The following is a 22,027-nucleotide window of genomic DNA, read 5'->3' on the forward strand; positions in this document are numbered from 1 at the left end:
CTAAGACGGTAAATCCACATGCACCTTCCAACATGCTGTCTATGTTGAAAGGGTGCAAGGGAAGTTCTTTTTAATGGGATTTAACAGGAAAACTTCCAGATAGATTATGCTATAATGTGCTCACATAGGGCTGCACTTGAAAAGTGTTCAGAAACTACAACTGATGCAAAATACAGGAGCCAGAATAATTTCAGATGTGTTCTCTCTCTCTCTCTCTCTCTCTCACACACACACACACACACGCACGCACGCTACTCCTGTTTCATTTACACTAGCTTCCAGTTCATTTCTGGGCCCAATTCAAGATGCTGGTTATTATTTAGAAAGCCCTATTATTTAGAAAGCCCTAAATAGCATGGGACCAGGATATATGAAGGACCACTTCCTCCCACATGAACCTGCCTTCCAACTGTGTTCAAAAGCCCTGCTCTGCATTCTGCTGCTACCAGAGATGTGATTGGTGGGAATGCTTGATAGGATCTTTTTGGTGATGGCATCCTGAGTGTGGAATTTCCTCCAAGGAAGATTTGATTCTCCCCTTCCTTGGTGATTTTTAAGCAAGCATTAAGACTCTCTTTTAATCCTATGAAGCTTTTGACTTACTTTAACTATTGTCTGTTTGGAGAGTTGTTTCATTGGCTTGTGTTTTTTAAAAAAAAATAACCTGGTTTTAATTGTATTGGTGTTCTAATGCTGTAAACCACTTTGGAAGCACTTTTGAAGGCTGAAAGGTAGTAAATGATTTAATAATTGGGGTTCATAAGAACCAGCTTAGCATCAAACAATGCTACAGAACTGGATGATCTAAAAGTATTCACTTGGTGGTTAAGAGCACACATACAGATATCCTGTATTTTCTTAACCCTTGTTGATCAGTGTGTTCGAACAAAGGTACATACCTTCACCTTTGCTGGATGTGTCTGAAGGTCAGTCTCTTTTGGAGAGATGTTCACTGGACCAATAAAATTATTACTGGGGATGAAATAATACAGACCCCTAGATTGTTTTTATTATCTTTATTTGATGGTCCTAATATGGATTTGAAATCTAAGAAAACAATTTCCTTCTTAATGGTTGCCCGACCAGCAATAGTGCAGCCTTTCCCAACCTTTGGATCCACAGATGCTGCTGGACTACAGTTCCCATCATTCCTGACTATTGGCCATGCTGGCTGGGGCTGATGGGAGTTGTGTCCAACAACATCTGGGAACACAAAGGTTGAGAAAGGCTGCAACAGTGGAAAATATTGGATGGCCTGGGTTTGTCAGCCTGGTACAAAAATATAGGAATATAGCAGTGTTGGGGGGGAAATCACCCATAACCTTCACTTAGTGCAAGGAAAATCCAGATCATATTGGTACCATATGGAGTGAATTTATTGAATACATGGCAGAACATGATCTTTGTGAAAATTACTGGCCATGGCCAAGACAATTTGGATGTCTCAATATCTTTTTTTATATATAATTATGCCTTGATTTTCTTATACAATGATGATTGGAGTATATTATACCTCAGGATTCCTATGTATGGGGTTATTGCTGTTTTGTTTTGAAACTTTTTCCTTCTGTCTGGAATACAATTAATAAAAAATAGTTTTGAAAAATAAAAATATTCACTTGGGGCCACTAAACGATTGGGGAGCTAAAGATGTCATGAATCAAAGCAGGTTTCCTTGCAGTCAAAGTGTGTAGAAGGAGAGGCCCTGTCAGTACATAGGAAGGTGCCACATACTGAGTTAGACCATCGGTCCCATCTACTTTAGTAGTGTCTACTCTGACTGGCAGCACCTCTCCAAGGTTTTCCCCGCCCTATCTGGAGACACCAGGGGTTGAACCTGGGACCTTCTGCATACAAGGAAGGTGCTCTGTCACTGAGCTACAGTCCTTCCCTGTAAACATTCTACTAGGAAAACATTGCACATTGCTTTTCTTTTGTATAACCTGTGTTGCTTCATACACCTTGACATCATATATACATATGGGAGGGGAGATTGGACCACCTAATCCCAGGAGCTCAGACCTCCTTTTAACCTGATATATTATATCTCTATTCCTAGCATCCCCTAACATGCCAGCCCCTTTAGAGCAGTATTAAAATTCCTCCCACTATTTCTCTTCTCTGTCAGTCCAGAGAGCACACATACACCTTGCTCATGCTTCCCTTCTCAAATGTGAAAAGATGTCAATGCACTGTATGTCAGACTTTTATGAAGCTGGCATCATTTTATAGCTAGGTTTCCCATTCCTTAGCAGTCTAGCATGACAGAGAAAAATGTGGTTGTGGGAAATCATTATAAAGAGCAGCACGACTTAGTCTGACTGTTGTTGGGTCTAGACAACAACAGAGTAGCTGAGTGTTATTTGTAGTTGGTTGCTATGTCTTGGAAAATAAGCAATACTTGCAGGTGATAAAAGAAAAATACAGCATTTACCTTCCTCTCAAAGAAATGCTTTCCTGCTGTAATATCTATCTCTAATCCTAGGCCAGTTTTATTAAACATCTGGATTGGATCAGAAAGATGTATAGCTGGGTTAATCATTCTGGCAAATGGCCATTGGCCATCATGTTTGCTATGTAGACTAATAACATTTTAGTTTAGGAAGCTAAAATGCTTTACATGTGTACTACTGGGAGAAAGGGCAGGATATAAATATAATAAATAAATAAATGTTTTTTCACTATATTTCCTGAATGTTGGACCCCTTTAGTTTAGCCAAATTCCTTTACATCTGGTTGCATTCTGCTTTCAGTTCTATCAAAAACTAGAAGTGCTTTTAAGGAATAAATATAATTTTCTGTTGTAGTACAACCAGTCCCTAAATAAGAACTGTCATACTCCTGTCATACGTCTTTCTGTCATTTGAAAGGTTCTGGATCTCTCTCCTCCTCCAATCCCCCACCCCCGGTCAGAAGAATAACAAAGCAAGGACTTACGGGTGGGTTTCTTGTCACTAATCCTCTGTAGCTTGGCAACCAGAATTGGTAGTGCTGGGCCAATAATGTACTGATGTAGATTCATTTCCACCAGCACAACTCAAGGAGAAAATTTGCAGTCTGCAAAATTGTTCCCAGTAGATAGAAACTTCACTGACACATTTAAACTAGCAGTGGGCAAGGAGAATCTCAGAGCTGTAGCAAGGCTTGTGAAATGTGTGACTGCATGTAAACTGAATGTATTAGGCTGTATGCACGGCACATTTATTTTATTAAAGCCATTAAGTGTTGTGCATAAGAAGATTTCATCAGGACAACTGATGAAGCTAACCGGCCAGTTTTAAACAGGTGTATCTGCTTTGCAGAGTCTTGTAATAGTTTCTTTTTTTATATCAATTCTTTGGAATGCAATTGCAGATGAGGTCGTGGAACACAAAAACCTAGAGAGGCTGTACTTGCAGGTCAGAGATTGATATTGACGTGTGGGTTCCCACAAAGGTGAAAGAACTGGGGAGCTTTATCAGGGATGTTTTTGCTTTATAACAACTCTCCAGAATATCACTAGTACAAACAGGCCTTTTCTATCCCTGATAGCATATGTGGGAGAATTTTTGTTTCCCTGCATGTGGAAAACTTGTACAAAGATAGGGAAAGGAACAAATTAAAAACAGATAATCAGATTGCACAATAGAGAAAAGTATGCAAGCCATGGCTTAACAGTAATGACCAAATAAGTAGATTGTGTGCATTAAGACGGGGGGGGGGGAAGCAGTGATCTGGTGGCTCCTGAAGCTGCCACCATGAGGCACAGACTCATGTTGTTTAACACTGGAGGCATGCAAGAGGCAGCCGGACAGGCACCTGTCCACTATGCTTTATTTTGGAATCCTGTATTGAGTAGGGGGTTGGACTCGATGGCCTTATAGGCCCCTTCCAACTCTACAACTCTGTGATTCTATGTGCAGCACGATTCACCACTTGAATCTGGCCATTTCCTCCATGCTGCAGCAAAATGGCAAAGAAATGGCTGTGTGGTGCTTCAGAGAAGATTGCTGCTTCTGTGCTTGCATAGCAAATTCCTGCATGTGAATAGCTTACTTATATGTATGGAATCGCCTCCATATGACTGTATTTGAAGCAACTACTAAGGTGTGGCCTGTTTGCCTGCAACAGCTTTGCAGGATGTATTTTAGACTCCAGACAGTGGATCAAATGTTTGAATGCTCCTTCCACATTCAAAACAAAAAAAACCCATATGCATGCAAATCAGCGAAAAGGTTCTACCCTAGCTTTCTCCCTAGTATTCACAATGCAGAGCATTTTTTCACAAGAGTCTTCCAGTATTTAGTACCTCCACATGGAATCAAAAGTGATACTACTCAGCATCAGACCTATGGAGCTCTTGATGGTATATTTTGTTTCTAGCATGTAGAATACACTGAGTAGGAAATGGAGCAAATACAACATTACTGCAACTTATTTAAACTTTGCCAAGAAAACAAGCCATGTCCCCAGAATAAATTGTACACTTCATTTGCATAGCTTATTTTTGTATTTATTTATTACATTTATACCCCATCTTTCTTTTCATGATAGAAACCCAAGGTGGCTTACATATGGTTCCCAGGCGGTCTCCCATCTAGGCACTGACCAGACCTGACCCTGCCTAGCTTCAGCAGGGAGCTGGCCTTATGTGCCTTCAGACCATAGTTCTCTTGACTGTGTCTTCATCTTTTTATCACAGTGTCAAAAATCACAAACTGGTGACATGCTAAAGAGTCCATACTGCAGTCTTAGAACATTACATGGCCACGAGGTTGAACTAGGACAAGGCAATGAAACATTTATGAGCTGGGAAAGGATGAAACCAGATTTCTGCTTTGTCGGAAAATTTGCTTGAATGATTTATGGTGCACAGACAGATTTGAAAACCAAAAGAGCATTGCAGATATTTTCTTTTTAACAATAAGGTAATCCATCAAAAATTAGATCCAATAAAGCCACAAGAAGTGCAGGAGCCAGTAGAAAGGAAATGGTGACAGCAAACCACGTATCTGAAACCTTTCCTAACTGAAAGAATTTACTTAGAAGCAGAGTGGCTTTTTGAGATACAAATAAAACCATTTCTAATCTAGAACGTTGGTTACCCATGTCCCATACACTGAAATGACCATTTCCAAGTTGACTAGCTATTTTAGCACCAAAACAGAATGGAACCTATTAACTTCTAAAAAAAAAAAGCATCTCTTGTCCTGTGTCTGTGCTACCTTCAGTTCTAGGAGCAACATACAGAAGTGTCTTTAGACATTCTTATGATTCAGATTTCACTGCTGAGGTTTTTTTGCTGTCTTGCAAAGACATTTTTGCTATACTCTTGAGAGCAGAGCAGCCCCTAAAAATGACCATGTGCTGATGATGCTTCTGATGGACTCCTGTCATAAGAAATATGATGTGACCTAGAAAACAGGAAACAAAATTGTTTTGACTGGTTGTTTTTGACCTGATACCTCGCCCTTCAGCCACATTCACAACTTCTGTTACATCTTTCACATAAAAACTGTCAGTACAAAGTGTGAAACACAATGAGATTTGCAGAAACATGCTACGAGGTACCAGTGTGGATATCAGCTATTTCCAGTTGGAAAATAGTCCAACATTCCTTAGTTTTCACAGGTTAAAAATAAAACTGTGAATGTCCAGCAGTAGGTTGAGAAAATCTTATGGGTAAGAGGAGCAATTCAAGACAGCAGATAACTAAATGTGTCATAACCGTGAAAAGGGGGCAAATTCCTTGCTAGGCATTATTAGGAAAGGGACCAAAAATGTAACAGCTGGTGTCCTAATGCTTTTATGCAGCGATATGGTGAGGCCCCCATTGGAACACTGTGCACAATTTTGGCCGTCCCGTCGCTAAATGAGTATCATAGAGCTGGAAAAGGCAACCAACATGGATGAGAGGCACAGACCCAGCATCAGTACTTTGCATGACTGGGCAAATGTGGGACCCAGAGTGCCCACTATAGCTGATACCAGTTGCTGGCATCCCATTTTGTTATTTACAATATTGTTAAGTATTGGGGGTAGAGGGGATCATGCTGAGCCCAGCACTGAGAAGTACCTGGTGAGGGTGAAGCCACCACCATCTTCATTTCCTTAGAATTCCTCTCAGATCCACTACATCAGGGCTCAGAGGCAGGTTGAGGAAATGGAGATGGTGGTTCCTGCTGCAGCTGCTTTGCCTGGTGCTTCTCAGCACTGGGCTGACCGGCACTTTCCATCTCCGCTGCTGCTGCCTGGTAAGCTTACTCAGGGGAATGAGGATGGCGCTATGAGCCTGTTGCTCAGGGCCCCTTCAGACTTAGCACTGGTCCTGATGAGACAGGTGACAGGGCCTTCTCTGTTGTGGAACCCTACCTTGGAATTTAGCCTCCGCCCCCCCCGACATTTGTCTGGCCTCACTTTTTTTTTTCTTTTTTGGTGCCAGGTAAACACCCTTTTTCTTGCCCAGGAGGTGCGTTAGCCTGAAGATAAGAACATAAAAAGAGCCTGCTGGATCAGGCCAGTGGGCCATCTAGTTCAGCATCCTGTTCTCATAGTGGCCAACTAGATACTCATGGGAAGTCAGCAAGCAGGACCCGAGTGCAAGACACTCTCCCCTCCTGTGGCTTCCGGCAGCTGGTTTTCAGAAGCATAGTGCTTCAGACTGTGTGGCAGAGCACACCCATCGTGGCTAGTAGCCATTAATAGCCTTATCCTTCATGAATTTGTCTAATCTTATTTTAAAGCCATCCAAGTTGGTGGCCAGCACTACCTCTTCTGGAAGTGAATTCCACTGTTCAAGTATGCACCAAGTGAAGTATTTTCTTTTGTCTGTCCTGAATCTTCCAACATTCAGCTTCATTGAATGTCCATGAGTTCTAGTGTTCAGATAAGGAGAAAAACTTTATCCACTTTTTCTATGCCATGCATAATTGCATACACTTCTGTCATGTCACCTCTTACTTGCCTTTTCTCTAAACTAAAAAGCCCCAAATGTTGCAACCTTTGATCATTCTGGTTGCCCTTTTCTGAACCTTTTCCAGCTCTACAATATCATTTTTGAGGCGACCAGAACTGTACACAGTATTTCAAATGCAGCCACCCCATAGATTTATACAACACCATTATAATATCAGGAGTTTTGTTTTCAATACCTTTCCTAATGATCCCTAGCTTTGAATTTTTCTTTTCACAGCTGCCACACCCAGGGGCAACACCTTCATTGAGCTATCCACTATGACCCTAAGCTCTCGTTCCCAGTCATTCACCACCACTTCAGACCCCATGAGTGTATATGTGAAAATAAGTTTTTTTGCTGCAATATGCATAACTTGTTTGCACTGAATTTCATTTGCCATTTTGCCACCCATTCACTCCGTTTGGAGATGTCCTTTTGGAGCTTTTCGCAATCCCTTTTTGTTTTAACAACCCTGAACAATTTTGTATCACTGGCAAACTTGGCCACCTCACTGCTCACCCCTAACTCTAGATCCCAATACTGATCTTTGGGGGGGGGTTTCTACTTTATACATCCCTTCATTGAGAGAACTATCCATTTATTCATACTCAATGGCCTCCCTGGATGGTCTGCTGTTTGAATGTACTTAAAGAATTTTTTTTTGTTGGTTCTTAGCAATGTGCTCATCAAATTCTTTTTTAGCACCCCTTTTTATCTTCTAGCAATTCTTTTACCAGAGTTTGGGTTCCTTTTTATTTTCCTCATTCAGACAAACTTTCATTTTTTTGAAAGAAGCCTTCTTCCCTCTAATAGCTTCTTTGTGCTCATTAACCATGCTGACATCCTTTTGTTCCTTTGATCCCTGTTTTGTTGTGTTCTTAATTGTTGTTTTATTCTTTATAAGCCAGTCTGTGAGTTTCAGCTGAAGAGTGACCCATAAGTATGGCAGATAATAATTATTTAATTAATTGAGCATCTGGGGCTTTCTAGTTTAGAAAAGAAGACAAGTGAAGGAGAACATTGTGAAATAAGGCATGGTGTGGAGAATGTGGATGAAAAGAAGTTTCTCTCACTTCACATTGGGCCCCTCCAGATGTCCTTTTTATTGAGCAATCATGATCTGTGTTCCTGATGGAGCAGTGGTTATACACAACCACACTTTCAATATCATTTGTGGCTGCAAAAGCGTTGGGGTGGTCATACTGCTTCTTTTGCAATAGGTGCAAGTCCTGTAGTCTGCTGAAATCCTGTAACTTTTCATACCACAGATGTTCTGGTTTTGTTTTGTTTTTTCTTCCACTTTTGTTGCGCTATAGCGGAAGAGTGCTCCTCCAGATAGCAATAGTGCCGTGACCTTGGAGAAGCATTGCAGAACAACGAATAAAGCCAAATGATGTGTGGATGGTCCAGTATACATCCACCAGTAATGCACTATTATTGCGTCAATAACACATGGCAGAATTAGAATCATCCAGTGAAACAGACTGGCAGGAGATTCAGGGCAGACAAAAGAAAGGACTTCTTCACACAGTGCATAATTCATGTAAGGGACTCACTGGCCCTAGATGTTGTGATGGTCTGAAGCTTAGATGGCTTTAATAGGGAATTAAACAAGTTCATGGAGGAGAGGGCTATTAGCCATTTTAGCTTTATGGGACCCTCTTGATTAGGAGGCAGTGCATCATTCGGGATTAAGAGCAGAGGTCTGTTGCCTTCAAGTTCTGTTTGTCGACCTTCTGGAGCTGTTAGGCTAGGCCACTGTGGAATACAGAATTCCGGACTCTGTTAACATTTGGCCTGATCAAACAAAGATCCTTTTATACTCTTATAAAGGTAATCATTTCCTAGACTTCAATATCGTATTCAGGGTTATCTTCCAAAAATCAGTTTTCAGTGCCAAGACTCAGTCCTGGAATACATGCAGTAATGTTGAAGAGAATGCCTTTGAGACTTTGCAACGTGCCTTTCACTCATCCTAGAGTAGCCGCAATCACCCCATTTGCATCTAGGAAGTAATGGCTTCCAGAATGAAACGTGATAATGTGCAGCCAGCTTTAACCTTAAAACCTTAATCTTTCATTTTGGAAACTGAGCCCTGATGGACAACATTGATTCATATTTTAGTACCAAGTCATGTGCTGTCAGACAAGAAAAAAAGTATGGGTTGGATACAGACTTTACTTTAAAAATCATTTTCTGTGCTTGTTACAAATTTGATATATGATATAAATATGTATAAGTACACAGGGAAATCAAAACACAAAAATATATTATCTTAATATTAAAACTGATACCACAACCTGTCTTCAGTGACATTCCTAATACATTTTACATGCTACATTTCTTTACTTCTTTAAATTATTTATTCATTTGGATCCAGATAGTCATACTTAGGCCAGACCACTGAAATCAGTGGCACATGTTATGATTAGCTTTGTGTCATTGATCTGAGGGGGTCTTTTCTAAGCATGACTAAGTCTGGTTCCACCTTAGTATTTTATAGGAGTCTTTTTATCAACAACCAACCAACTGTGAAATTCTTAAGACGATATAAGCAATGTATAACACTGCCTTATGCTGAGTAAGATCATTGGTCAATCTAGGCCATCTCTTGTCTACTCTGACTGGCAGCAGCTCTCCAAGGTCTCAGACAGAAGTGTTTCCCATCACTTGCCACCTGATACTTTTTATTAACTGAAGATGGTGAGGACTGAACCTGGAATATCTGCATGTAAAACATGTTTTCTGTCACTGAGCTCCCCCCCCCCCGTAAAGATAATTACAACACTGGATGAGTCTAAAGACAACATGCTGAATCTGAAAAGATCCTCCATTCCAATCCATTGAGTGTGACTCAGGCAGCCAGATCCATCCTCAACAGCCTTAGAGGAGAACTCTGAGTTCTGCTCATGCTTTAATCCATTGTGTCATCAATTTGAGGCCAGCAAATTAGGGTTACTTTTTGTGATGCTTTCAGAAGTAGACTGGTTAAACAAGTACATTTGATTGAATTACTCGCCAGACTTCTTCTGATTACTATTGCTGTTCTGAACACATGGTGTTCCTTAGACAGCATTCCAGGTACAAAAATAAACTTAATTGTTCTGCCTGTACTGGCTGATAATTCACCTTAAAAATACTCTAAAGGGGGGGGTAATAAAGCATCTGAAGCAAACCCGTTTTCTTTTTTTTCCCTAGGGAGGTGGAAAGTGAACTTGAAATAATTTGGGAATCGACCACCAAAGAAAACAGGAGGATGAAGGAACTCTTACATAAATCTCTAGAGAAGAAGAACATGCAGAGTCCTGTCAAAGCCTGTGAATCACATTTAGCTGACATTTCTCAGAAAGACCTGCTGGTTGGGTATGGTTTTAGCTACTGTGATGTGGAGCTTCTTTCACCTGCTAAAACTCAAAGGCAACAGGAACCTGCATGTTAGATGTGTCTGTCTCTTCTAGGGCAGAGTAAGTCTGAAAGAAGCGAATGAAAAGAGCAAAGCAGTTAAATCGGAATACAGTCAGCACTAAAATAGGATCTTCCAAAAGCGATTGTTATTATCTTTGGTAATACTCAGGGACTCTAAGAATAATCACAGCTCGGATTTGCATTATACTGTACAAATATGACCTATAGATCCTTCAAAATCCCAAGAATCCAAAAGTTTCTAGCTCTTACGGTTGCAGGGAAAAAAAATACCAAAAACATTTTAGCAGTTTCAGCTAGATACTAAGGATGCTTCCAGGTGGGAGTTTATTGTGGAATCGATGCTGCTCATGCATACATGTATTTACAGCTCCCACACAACAGCATCATCAAGCAGCAACAGAGGGTTGTATTGAACTAGGTCCTACTCAAGGTACACCCATTGAAATTATTGAACCTAGGCTAATCTTGCCCATTAACTTCAGTGAGTCTCCTCTGAGTAGGACTAGTATCAAATACCACCCATAAGCTTTTCTCTTTGTTTGGAGGGAAAAAAGGGGGGAAATGTTTTTTAAGATGGTGATGGTCAGGTAAATTGTCCTCTCCTCTTCCCTACCCATGCAGCTATGTCATGTTCCCTAGAGCGGAGAGAACTTAGCAGGATGTTCATACACAAAAAGTGTGATATCCCGAGCCATGTGGAAAGTCAATTGCAATTCCACATATAGCTTATGGCAGAAGAGCAATGAATCTATTGCTTTAGGAGCTGCCCCTCTGGAAACACTTAGAAAGGAGAAGGGCGTTTGGTGGAACTCCTAATTATCAGGATGGGGCAGGTGTTCCTTCATAAACGTTGCCCTGCCTATCTCTTAATTGAAATTTATTGATAGCTATTCCTTTCAGGTTGCAAGACTACGAACATTTCCTGGGAGAATACAGTGCTTCTGAGTAAATGTGCTTATTATTGCCTTGCCAGTGATGGTTAACATTTAAAAGGAAATGGGAAGGAGAAATAGTCTGTAGAAGATTTGTTAAGTACATCTTACCATCATCTCTGTTTTTGTACCCCAGTTGCTTTGCTACCTCCACTGAACTCTCTAGTCTGTTTAGACTAGCAGCAGTCACACAGAAAGACTTGCAGGTACACCTGTAATTCACAAAATGGAAGCAGCCTAATATATCGTAGATTTCTCAGTTTGTGACACACACCCCAAAAAGGAAAAATTAATATGCCCTCTGTATTCTGCAAAAAACCCACAATTGAAATAAAGAATGCAAATTAAGCGTTTGCAAATTTGCACTGTTTGTTTCCCACAAAGAATGTCAGTTTTCTGGTCATGGAATTTGAGTTTTTAAATGCACGTTGCTATCCATCCAGGGTAAAACCATATAGAAGTAAACTCATTAAAGTGTTAACTTCTATCTAAGCTGTAATGTTTAGAGTTTATAAATCTTTTCATCTATTTTTGTCAATAAGTCATCTAGTTATTCAAGCCAAAGAAAACCGTAATGCAGCCATAGCTGTGCTGTAGAACTGCACTAATTACGGAATTTATTAAGGAATTACCAGATTGGGCTTGATTTAGCTAAGCTTATATAAAGTAGGGACAAAAGGAAAAGAGAGTGACTCACCTCATTTAATACCTAATCTTTTATCAAAGAGCTTAACAAAATTTCTAGTATTGTGAGGCCATATATCAAGGCAGCTGGAAACAAAGTGGGAGATTTAATTGGTGATTTCTTTCTCTTTTTCTACATGAAATTTTATTTTGAAATAAAACACTAGATATAACAATATGAAAAGATCACTAATTAAGAGAAAAAGAGGGAAAATATTTTTAAAAATTAAACTCTTAGCATCCTTATTACAGGGATGGGGAACCTGTGCCCCCCACCCCGTTGGACTTCAGCTGTCGTCACCCCTGATCATTGGCTATGCTGGTTGGAGTAGATAGGAGTTAGCCACAAGTTGCCATCCATGCTTTAGTATATCATGAATAAGTTTGTGAGACAGTTACAGTAAGCCAGCCTTGATGAAAGAATCACTCTTGAGGGTGTGGATGTGCGTGTTATGTGCCTGAATAATAAGCAGAAAAATTATACACATCTGCATTTCAGCAAAATATGGTCGGAAGGGTTTCCATAAAGGAAATAAATGGAACCATGGTGCCATAACATCTCTTTTCTCAGGGCCAGCATCAGCCACCCTCAGGCATCAGTCTACTGCAGGCCCCCACCTCCCCCTGTGTGTATGCAGGCACTTAAATACGCCTGGTTGTGCCACCTTGTGCATCAGTGTGCATGCCTGCCATCACCCAAGATGGCAGTGGGGAATTGTTGACACCCCTGCTGCCATCTTGGGTGATGGCAGGCATGTGCTCTGATGCATGAGGTGGCACAAGCGGGTGTATTTAAGCATGTGCATGTGGGAGTGGTGTCAGCTGGGAGGGTGGAGCTCCCACTCCACAATCCACACCACCATCCGGTTGTGGCACATGACCCGATGCTGGTGGCGATCACAGAGCGGGAGCTCTATCCTCTCAGCCCCAGTCTCGGGCCCTTTGCCAGTGCCCAACCTGGCCATCTGCTGCCTGGCGCCGGGCCTGCCTCTTTTTTTTAATTGGAATTCCTTGCTCGTTGCGATTGCTGAGTGAGTTTGTACATAATCATGTTGTCTCATATTTTATCCACTGCTGTTGAGAAGATTGCTTAGAGATTTTCAGTTATGTGTTATATTGCCTATAATCAGCATTTTGATTTGAAAAGATTGGTTCCTTTTATATTAATGTAAACTATTTGTTGCATAAGAATAAAAAAGAATAAAACCGCAGAGAGGGAGGGAGAGAGAGAGAGAGAGAAGGAGAACGGGTTACATATCCTTGCAAATGTTTGGAACTGCATGAGGTTGGTGAAAGTAATTTGGAGGAGGGGAAGTGATGGATAAAGAAAGGGTTAAGTGCTTCTTTCTCCTTCTCTACTGCAGATCATGCCCTCCCAAAGCTGCTTTCTCTTTTTAGGGGGAAAAAGCCATTGGGGTTTGTATGTTATGTTTAGTTAGTGCTGTTGACTACAAATTGAAGTTTTTAGCTTTGATGACCTTCCTGATGACTAGTTCTGTGCACAGGTATAACAATTTATGTAGCAGAACATAAAATATTGACAAATCCTGGGGATATCTATTGTTATTGGTCATTTGCATAGCTGGTAAGACAACAAACCCTTCAAAGAAGAGGAAAAAGAATTTCAAGCAAGGAGACAATCTGGAGATGCCTCCGAGTGTTATTGATAGAAGACAGTAGGAATTCATTTTGCTGCACTCCAAAGGAAGCCAAGAGGGTCAGACTTGCTGTTTTGCCTCGGCAGATTATGAATTTCATATGCATCCACCCTTCTTAAGACTGAGAAGCTGCTTGACAATCTCGTTTCAAGAAATTAAGACTAAATTTTGCTTATTTAAAAGCTTTTTATGAGGATTTAATTTCATCTGGTTATTGTAAAGTGTTTGTGACCTTCAGAGTTACAAAACATTAGAGACTGGCTTTTATGTATACATTGGAATAATTAGTATAAAAAGTCCCATGCTATGGTGTCCAGAAGCAGCTGTACTCTCTGGGAGAGGCATCCTAGAACTGGAGTAAAGTTTTTTTTGCCATCTAACTTATTATTACCTAGTTATATTTTAGTTGGTTCTAATAAAAGGTATTATACTACAGCTGTTTGTGAATTCCTCCCCCCACCCCATGGACCAACACTGCACCTTGCTCTTTTTGAAGGTATATCATTTTCTGCAGATCTAAGCAGGTACTGTACATTGCTCTCTCTTTGGATAACAGAGATTCCCAAATGTGTTTTTCAGCACTTGATTTCAACAGTCAGAATAATGTATGATAAAAGAGCATTGGCTGTGATCTAGCATTGTAAAAGCTTTAATTTGTGAAAATTGGATGAGGGCAGTTTCCCAGTGGTTTTAGTTTTTTTCTATCAACTTGTTGCCCAGTCATTCTCACTAGCATCTTGGAATCTATTATAGTCTTTTAGAACTCAATCCCTATTTATCAGCAGACCATAAATGCTTGTTTAACTGTGCCTTTTAATGGCAATCTGCTAGTGCAATATGCAGCTGCCTATTTGTAAGCACAAATTCTATATGTGGGACATACGCATTGGTGCTGAGTCTTGTGTTCATGTGTTGTCTCCTTCCCATGCACAGTGTTTCAACTAGTCACTTCATCTTTACTGCACATCACAGTTTGCTGTTTCATCTGGCCTGCTTGTTTCCTCCAAACTCAAGATGGAAAACCATGGTTTGAAACTCGCTGTGTCATTGGTGTTGCATGTGAACCAGCCCAGATAGTCGCACACACATTTGTGGCCAAGTTTTGGATTTCCTTGCATTTATATCAAATAATTTAAGGCGGCAAACCATTATTTCTATGAAAGGCATGCATCCTCATATATGGAAATCTGTAAATGAGAGATTTAACAATAAATCGTTAGCCCACAAATGATTTGACCTGTCAGGGCCCTGCCTCATCCTGTTTACCCCTGAATCAGACCTTCCTTCAACATTGTGACAATCAGGGTTTGGGGTTGTACCTGGTGCTAGTCATACTCTGAGTAAACCCATTAAAATTAATGGACTTGACTAACATAGGTCCATTATTCAATGGGTCTACACTGAGTAAAGCTTAGTTGGATGCAACCCAATATTTTCAGAACAACTCCATATTGCTTGTGGATGCTGCCTTGAATCCACTCCTAAAACCTCAATAGTTTGCAGCATCTACAGAGCAACCCTATGTATGTCTACTCAGAAGTAAACCCTGTTGAGTTCAGTTGGACTTGCATTCATGTAATTGCAGCCCTAATGGCCTTAAACTCTTCTTATGCATGTACCGATGTGTCATAACCAAATAAATAATGTTGTGGGTTCTCCTTTTTTGTGTCTTCTACTGGATGGCTGCATCTTGTCCATAAGGATGAAACGGGCTTGATATACTGAGCAGGATAAATTAAGCCTGGTTAGACATGTCACTGTACATTTAAATGTGCATTTGGGAATTGAGATGCTTGAATCATAGCAATGTGCCAAAATGGTTTGAGAGAGATTTTGGTCTTTCTGCCATTTTTAACTTGCAAATGCTTTTTCTCTCATAATAACTTCTTAATTTTTTTTATATTTTGGAATTAAGGCCAACATTTGGATAAATGTTTGATTTTATAAATACTACCTTGATTGTGTACTGTCCAGGCCTTTGTTTGTCAAATATGTATTTTTTTCTCCAAGCATTAAATTTGTAACCAAATAAAATTGTCTTTTTTTAAAGGATGGGAAATTGCATGCAGTCTTTGACCCTGTCCTCAGAGAGAACACTGAATATTAAGGACATGTAATACAGCATGGAGAGCCGGCTAGTCCTTCAGTTGTACTGAAATCAATACAAATGTATGAAAACCCCAGTAGATTTGCAGTGCTGTATGCACTTAAACTCCTGATTTGTTCAAGTGCTTAACTGACTTAAAAGGGCAAAAAAACCCTCAGAGTCACTTGACACCACTTGAGAGTAAAGATGAAGCCTGATAAAGAGCAACAGCCAAGATATAAAACAAAGTTAATCATGCAAGCAGAATTAATGATGAGAGAGGATGTTTCTGCTGGGAGACCTCCTGCAGCTTATGAAAGAAAGTAGCCTTGTTCCTTTTCCCTCTACTTGACAGTCTTTTAAAAAGTCAGTTTTCTATTAAGGCTGCAACTGCAACAGATATAAACAGCTACACATACACACATAGATGCTCCACTATCTAATCCAGGCATTCTCATCCTGTGGGAGTAGAGCAGTCAAGTCTTTTATTTACTACAATTATAGACTGCCTGTCAGCTATAATAGCTCCCAAGGTGGGAGCAAATAGAAAACAAAAATTAGGTGCCTCCTTGGTGTGCACACATGCTGCAAATTGTACACGCTAATCCAAACTTTTTCGTTTAAACTCAAGGTGCAAGACAGATTCATCTTTTAGTGTAGGCCTCAGAGTGTGGTATATTGCAAGTGGGACCTGTAACAAAATGTTGCAGTGCTGTTCAGAGTGCCAGCTGGCCATGCCTTAATACTTCATTCCCCTTCCTCCCCTCCCCACACCAGACGCTCAGTGAGCATGCATGGCCCTCAATTAGGTTTTTAAGGGATCCCCCCCAGTTTTTTTCTCATTTTTTTTGGTATTTATGCAAACCTTGGGGTTCCTCAAAACCTGCTGATACAACCTCTTTACCTATAGACAGTGCTGTTTTAGCTACATAAAGAGTCACACTCCAAGACAGAGTTCACTAATAGCATATAAGATTGATTCATTATTTAATGTTTCTATAGTGGCATCCATGTATGTAACACTTTACAAAGAACAGGTTTGACAGGTCTCCTAAGGAGTTTGTACTACAGAGGAAGAGGAGGGACATGAAGGCAGGAGTCAACGGGGAAAATATGCAATTATTTCAATGGCACTTTGGTTTAGTTACAATAATGAAGGTGACTGAAAAACTCATCATCCTGATCCCATAGTAAACAGTTGTCACAGGGCAGCTTGAGGAGTTAAGCTTGGCAAGGCAGTTGCCTAGATGTTGTTTTTTACTAAGCAAAGGGGGTTGCTGGTGGTGATGCTTGTTCTCCTTGACATGTGGAGCCATTTGGAGTGTGCAGTGTTCAGTTCTTCCTCCCAGCCTTCTAGATGCTGCTGCTGCTGTGTTCTCGCTTCACAATAGGGGATGATAACTAGGTTCTTTCACTTTCCGGAGGCAAGACCAATGCAAATTGATCTCAGCAGGAAGAAACACTCAGATTAATTTTTTAGGAAAACAAGTTGGCCCTGGTTCCTTATATCTCCCCTAAATCAGGTTGTGCATATACATATTTTTAAAAGCTGGCTTCTGGCTTAGGAGTATTTTATTTATTTACAACTTATTCTGCTTTTCAGCCAATGTGCAAGTAAACACAAGCAATAAAGAGTGAAAACAATATGCTCAAGCAATACTAATTAAAAAGTAATATCATAAACATGGCCACCGATGCAATTAACAGAACCAACAGGAATCAACTCACCGAAACACAAAAGAACAAGAGATCCTGACTTGTTTGCAGAATGAAATCAATGAGGGACCTGAATGTGAACAACCCATAGAATGGTGTTGCGTACCTCTGAAGCTACAACTGACAAAGTCCTGCATTCAGCTAGACAGATATTTGAAGGAGGGTGCCATCAGCTGATCACAAGTGTTGGAGAGGCGTGGTTAATTGTTTCTGCTCTGTTAGGCTTTCTCTCCCAATATGACTAGTCACAGGAGAGGAGGGAGGGTTGTTGCCATGCGGATTAAGGTTATAAAGAGCCTCAGGCTAAAAGAAGGGAAGGGGCTTATTAATTTGTACGACATATTGCAAAATTTTAAAAAAATCATGTCAATCAAATTATCTAAAATTAACAAATGTATTCAAATTAAAATAAAAATCTTTCAAATCACTCCAGTTGCTTATTCAGACAATTCTCGCCCCTGCAGGCTGCATCTTCAGCTGTGGCAAAGTCATTCCTCCAACGGGCTCAAGATAGCCCACATACATGGGTTTCCCTCCTTACGCTCATAACAGCAGCACAGTAAGAAAGGCTGCATACACACTATACCTTTAAAGCACATGGCTTCCCCCAAAGAATCCTGGGAACCGTTGTTTACCCCTCACAGAGCTACAATTCCCAGCACTCTTAACAAACTACAGTTCCCAGGTATCATTGGGGGAAGTTACATGCTTTAAGTGTGCTTCAAATGTATGATGCACACACAAATATATCCGAGACAGCAGCTGGCCTAAGGTTACCCAGTGAGCTTTGTGGCTCATCTAGGAAACTGAGGGCCTAAAAATATGGGGTGTCCACAGGCCAAATCTGGCCCACCAATCTGCAGCTAGTGGACCACCAACTCTCACAGCTTTATCTGTTGATTTCAGTGTTACGGTGCTTTGCACTAAGATCAGAGATAAAAGATCCCTCTCGCTGTTGTTTAGAGAGGACCTGTAAAGTGCAGTCAGTGGGCTCTCAGAACTCAGTGCGGAGCAGTGCACAGCACACTGAGATTGGAGATCAAGGGCCTTGCTTGCTCTTTTAAGATTAAACTGTGTGTGGCAGGTAAAGGCATGGCTGGTCCAAAAAGGTATTTGCAGGCAGCAACAAGCTACTTGGCAGTGCCTGCAAAGCCCTGTACACGAGACTTTGCAAGCACCTGTTAAAAATATAGTTCAGCTGCAACACTGCCCATGTTGGTGCCTGGTACTCGGATTTCTTCACCCTGTTTAAATCCACATTTAAAATAGTTGATGGTCTAATCCAGTTTATTGAAGATCTGTAGACAATAAGGATTATGTTTGCTTTCCCAGCCGAGATATGATATGCAGAGACTCTTCTTCATCCATATGGATCCTCTTCATGAGATCTTTTGAGAATATGGATTTACTTCCATGATGCTCACTTGGGGCCTTCAAAACTGATCGTGTTCCAGTGGCCCAACTAGAAAATGCCAGGGAATAAGGGCCACTTCTGGCAAAATGTTTTGCACTCGATCCAATAGCCAAATAATTTAAAAAGTGTATCATGTCATTTGTGACTGGCACACCTTTAAAACATCTGCTTTTCCATTTCAAAATATGCACGCTTGAAAGGGGACAGCCATGATTTATCTCTGTGTGTGCACCCTATTGCAACTGTTATAATATGGTACAAAATACCTCTTCTTTTGATATGTCTTCAAAAGGAGACCCACCAGAACAGCTTGGGTGGTGACACAGCAGGGGAAGGAGGAATTGGCAAAAATTGCCCCCCCCCTTCTGCCCATGGGAGTATCCAGTTTGGGGAATGGGAATTTGACTCACTTTTGCACATGAAGAGAGCCAGTGTGGCGTAGTGGTTCAGGTGTTGGACTACGACCTGGGAGACCAGGGTTCGAATCCCCACACAGCCATGAAGCGTACTGGGTGACCTTGGGCCAGTCACTGCCTCTCAGCCTCAGAGGAAGGCAATGGTAAACTCCCTCTGAATGCCGCTAACCATGAAAACCCTATTCATAGGGTTGCCATAAGTTGGGATTGACTTGAAGGCAGTCCATTTCTGTTCCGCACATGAAAGGAGCCCATCCAACTAACTGTTAGGTATTAATCTGGTTTTCGGCTGCGTTTGCTTTTTGGTTTGGTTATAGTTGGGGGGATAATTTTTATATAATGATGTATAGGAATTTTGTTTTAACTTGGAAGATGCCCTGGGATCTCTTTGCTATAAGGTTGAAAGGTGGGGTGGTAATGCCCTAAATAAATCCAGTTTGGCTGCCTGACCATTGATCTCTGAGCTGATCATTTGCGAATAAGTTACGAGAACTAGTGTGCTGTAACCTGTTTAACCTGGCCTTTGACAGTTGAGGCATTTTGCTTTGTGGGACCTACCTCTTGTGTTAAATCTATACCGTTCTGTTTTGATTGGAACCGTTTTCCTGTTTTACTTGTTTTCATAATTGTAACTGTTTTACTTGTTTTTATAACAGCATGATTATATGGTTCACCTTGGGAACATATGGTGAAAGATAGATAGATAGATAGATAGATAGATAGATAGATAGATAGATAGATAGATAGATAGATAGATAGATAGATAGATAGATAGATAGATAGATAGATAGATAGATAGAGATATAAAACTAACTAGCTAAATGAATAAATAAATGATCGTGTCTGACAGTGGAGACCTCAGTCCAAATCTCTACTTAGGCTGTGTATGCACCATACATTTAAAGCAAATGACTTCCCTCAGATAATCCTGGAAACTGTATTTTACCCCTCAGAGAGCTATAGTTCCCAGCACCCTTAACAAACTACAGTGCCCAGGATTCTTTGAGTGAAGCCATGTGCTTTAAATGTATGGCATGTGATGCAGCCATGAAGCTCACTTGCATAACTGTGCGCCAGTCACTCATATTCTCAGCCTAGCCTCTCCTTCAAGGCTGTTGCAAGGATAAAGGGGGGAAATATATGTATTGCCTTGATCTCCTTAAAAATGTAAATAATAATAATTAGGGATGTGACATTTAACTGGCCAGATTATTAACTCTTTGTTTTACTTGACTAAAAAGCACTTCTGATAAATGACAGCTATTTAAAAAATGTTATTTAAAAAGCATTTATTTTAGAACCAGCAGATTCCAGGCACCGTCTCAAAGGCATCCCTCTTCACTCTCACACAGGAGGGAATGCTTCTTCTAAGCAGGCAATGCCTCTTCTAAGGAGGCATTCTCTTCTGCAACGTGTTTAAAAACAATGGTGAGCAAGTTCCAGCTACTCCTTTGTTTCTGAGAAAATCAGTGAGAGCTGTTGCCTAGCAACTGCTGGCAAGGAAAGACTTGACCATCATGGGCTAAGCAAGATCCAACTGTGTAGCCTCACTCCCTTCCCTCAGAGGATCTCAGTAAGCTCTGCTGCCTAGTAAGTGGAGGCCAAAGGGCAAAACTGAGGAAGATCAAGAATGAGGACAGGAAACGCCATCTGAATAATCCTGTCGCTCACCATTGGGGCATTTCTGTTCCTGATGCCAGACTTAAATGCGATTTTAAAAATTATTATTATGAGAGCCTGTTGAGGCTATAAGCGGGATATAAATATTCCAAATAAGTAAATATTGTTTGTCTTCCAAACGTATAGGCTGATTTAATTAATGAAAACTTATCTGATCAATTGACTAAGAGTTCTTTAACTGGGTGATTTATTACTATTATTATTTCCATAGTTACAGTTTGTAACACAGATCTTTGGAGGACTTTACTGGTGTCCTCTGTTGGGAAAACTCCGGTGGTATTCCATGCTAGCCCTATCCAGAGTAGACCCATTGAGATTAATAGACCCATTCATTTCAATGGGTCTGCTCTGAGTAGGACTTCATCGGGGTGATGGCAAAGGGGGAGGGCAAGTGCCTCCCCAAACAAGGAGCTTGCCCCCACCTAGAAATATACTTTGCCCCTTCTGTGCCCCCCCCCCAATATCTGGTGCCAGTACTGGACTTCATTGAGTACAACTCTCCATGTTTATTTGTCTGCTTCCTGATTTTTGGCTAGGTGATGTTCCACAGGAGAAGTCCCATCCCCTTACCCCATAACTGCTGGTTTTCAAAGGTGCCTTTGGTGAAGTGCTTTGTCAAAAAAAGTATAGATACATAAGGAGAGCCAGTGTGGTGTAGTGGTTAAGGTGTTGGACTACAACTTGGGAGACCAGGGTTCAAATCCCCACAAAGCCAAGAAGCTCACTGGGTGACCTTGGGCCGGTCACTGCCTCTCAGCCTCATGAAAACCCTATTCAGAGGGTCACCATAAGTCAGAATCGACTTGACGGCAGTACATTTACATTTTTATAGATACAGTACATCAAGCATTTCACCCCTATCGATATGTTTGTTGGGAGTTCCACAAGATCTCTGGAAGGTTGATGAGGCAAGGGTCCTTTGCAGAAACCATGCCAAAAAGCCTGGTTATTTTATATGTCTTAACAGTTCTAGCCATGAATCTAGCTTCCTATCACTGTTACTGCCCAAGGAAGTCAGGTCGACAGGTCTGAAAGGTCCTGGCTCCTTTTCTCAACGACTGGCTTTAACTTGGCCAAGTCA

At 40.9% G+C, this 22,027-nt stretch overlaps 1 protein-coding gene across 2 annotated transcripts in view; it reads left to right on the top strand.

Annotated features, from left to right (window-relative positions):
- The window catches only part of CEP89 (centrosomal protein 89), a 104,336-nt gene extending 88,734 nt beyond the window's left edge, over window positions 1–15,602 (top strand). For both annotated transcript variants that reach the window (XM_061594048.1, XM_061594049.1), the window contains one exon: window positions 10,133–15,602. In XM_061594048.1, coding sequence (XP_061450032.1) covers window positions 10,133–10,373 — 241 coding nt within the window. In that variant the 3' untranslated portion in view covers window positions 10,374–15,602. The remainder of the gene's footprint in view (window positions 1–10,132) is intronic.
- The last annotated feature ends 6,425 nt before the right edge of the window (window positions 15,603–22,027 follow it).

The sequence above is a fragment of the Rhineura floridana genome, chromosome 13 (genome assembly GCF_030035675.1).
Source record: "Rhineura floridana isolate rRhiFlo1 chromosome 13, rRhiFlo1.hap2, whole genome shotgun sequence".
Lineage (NCBI taxonomy): Eukaryota > Metazoa > Chordata > Lepidosauria > Squamata > Rhineuridae > Rhineura > Rhineura floridana.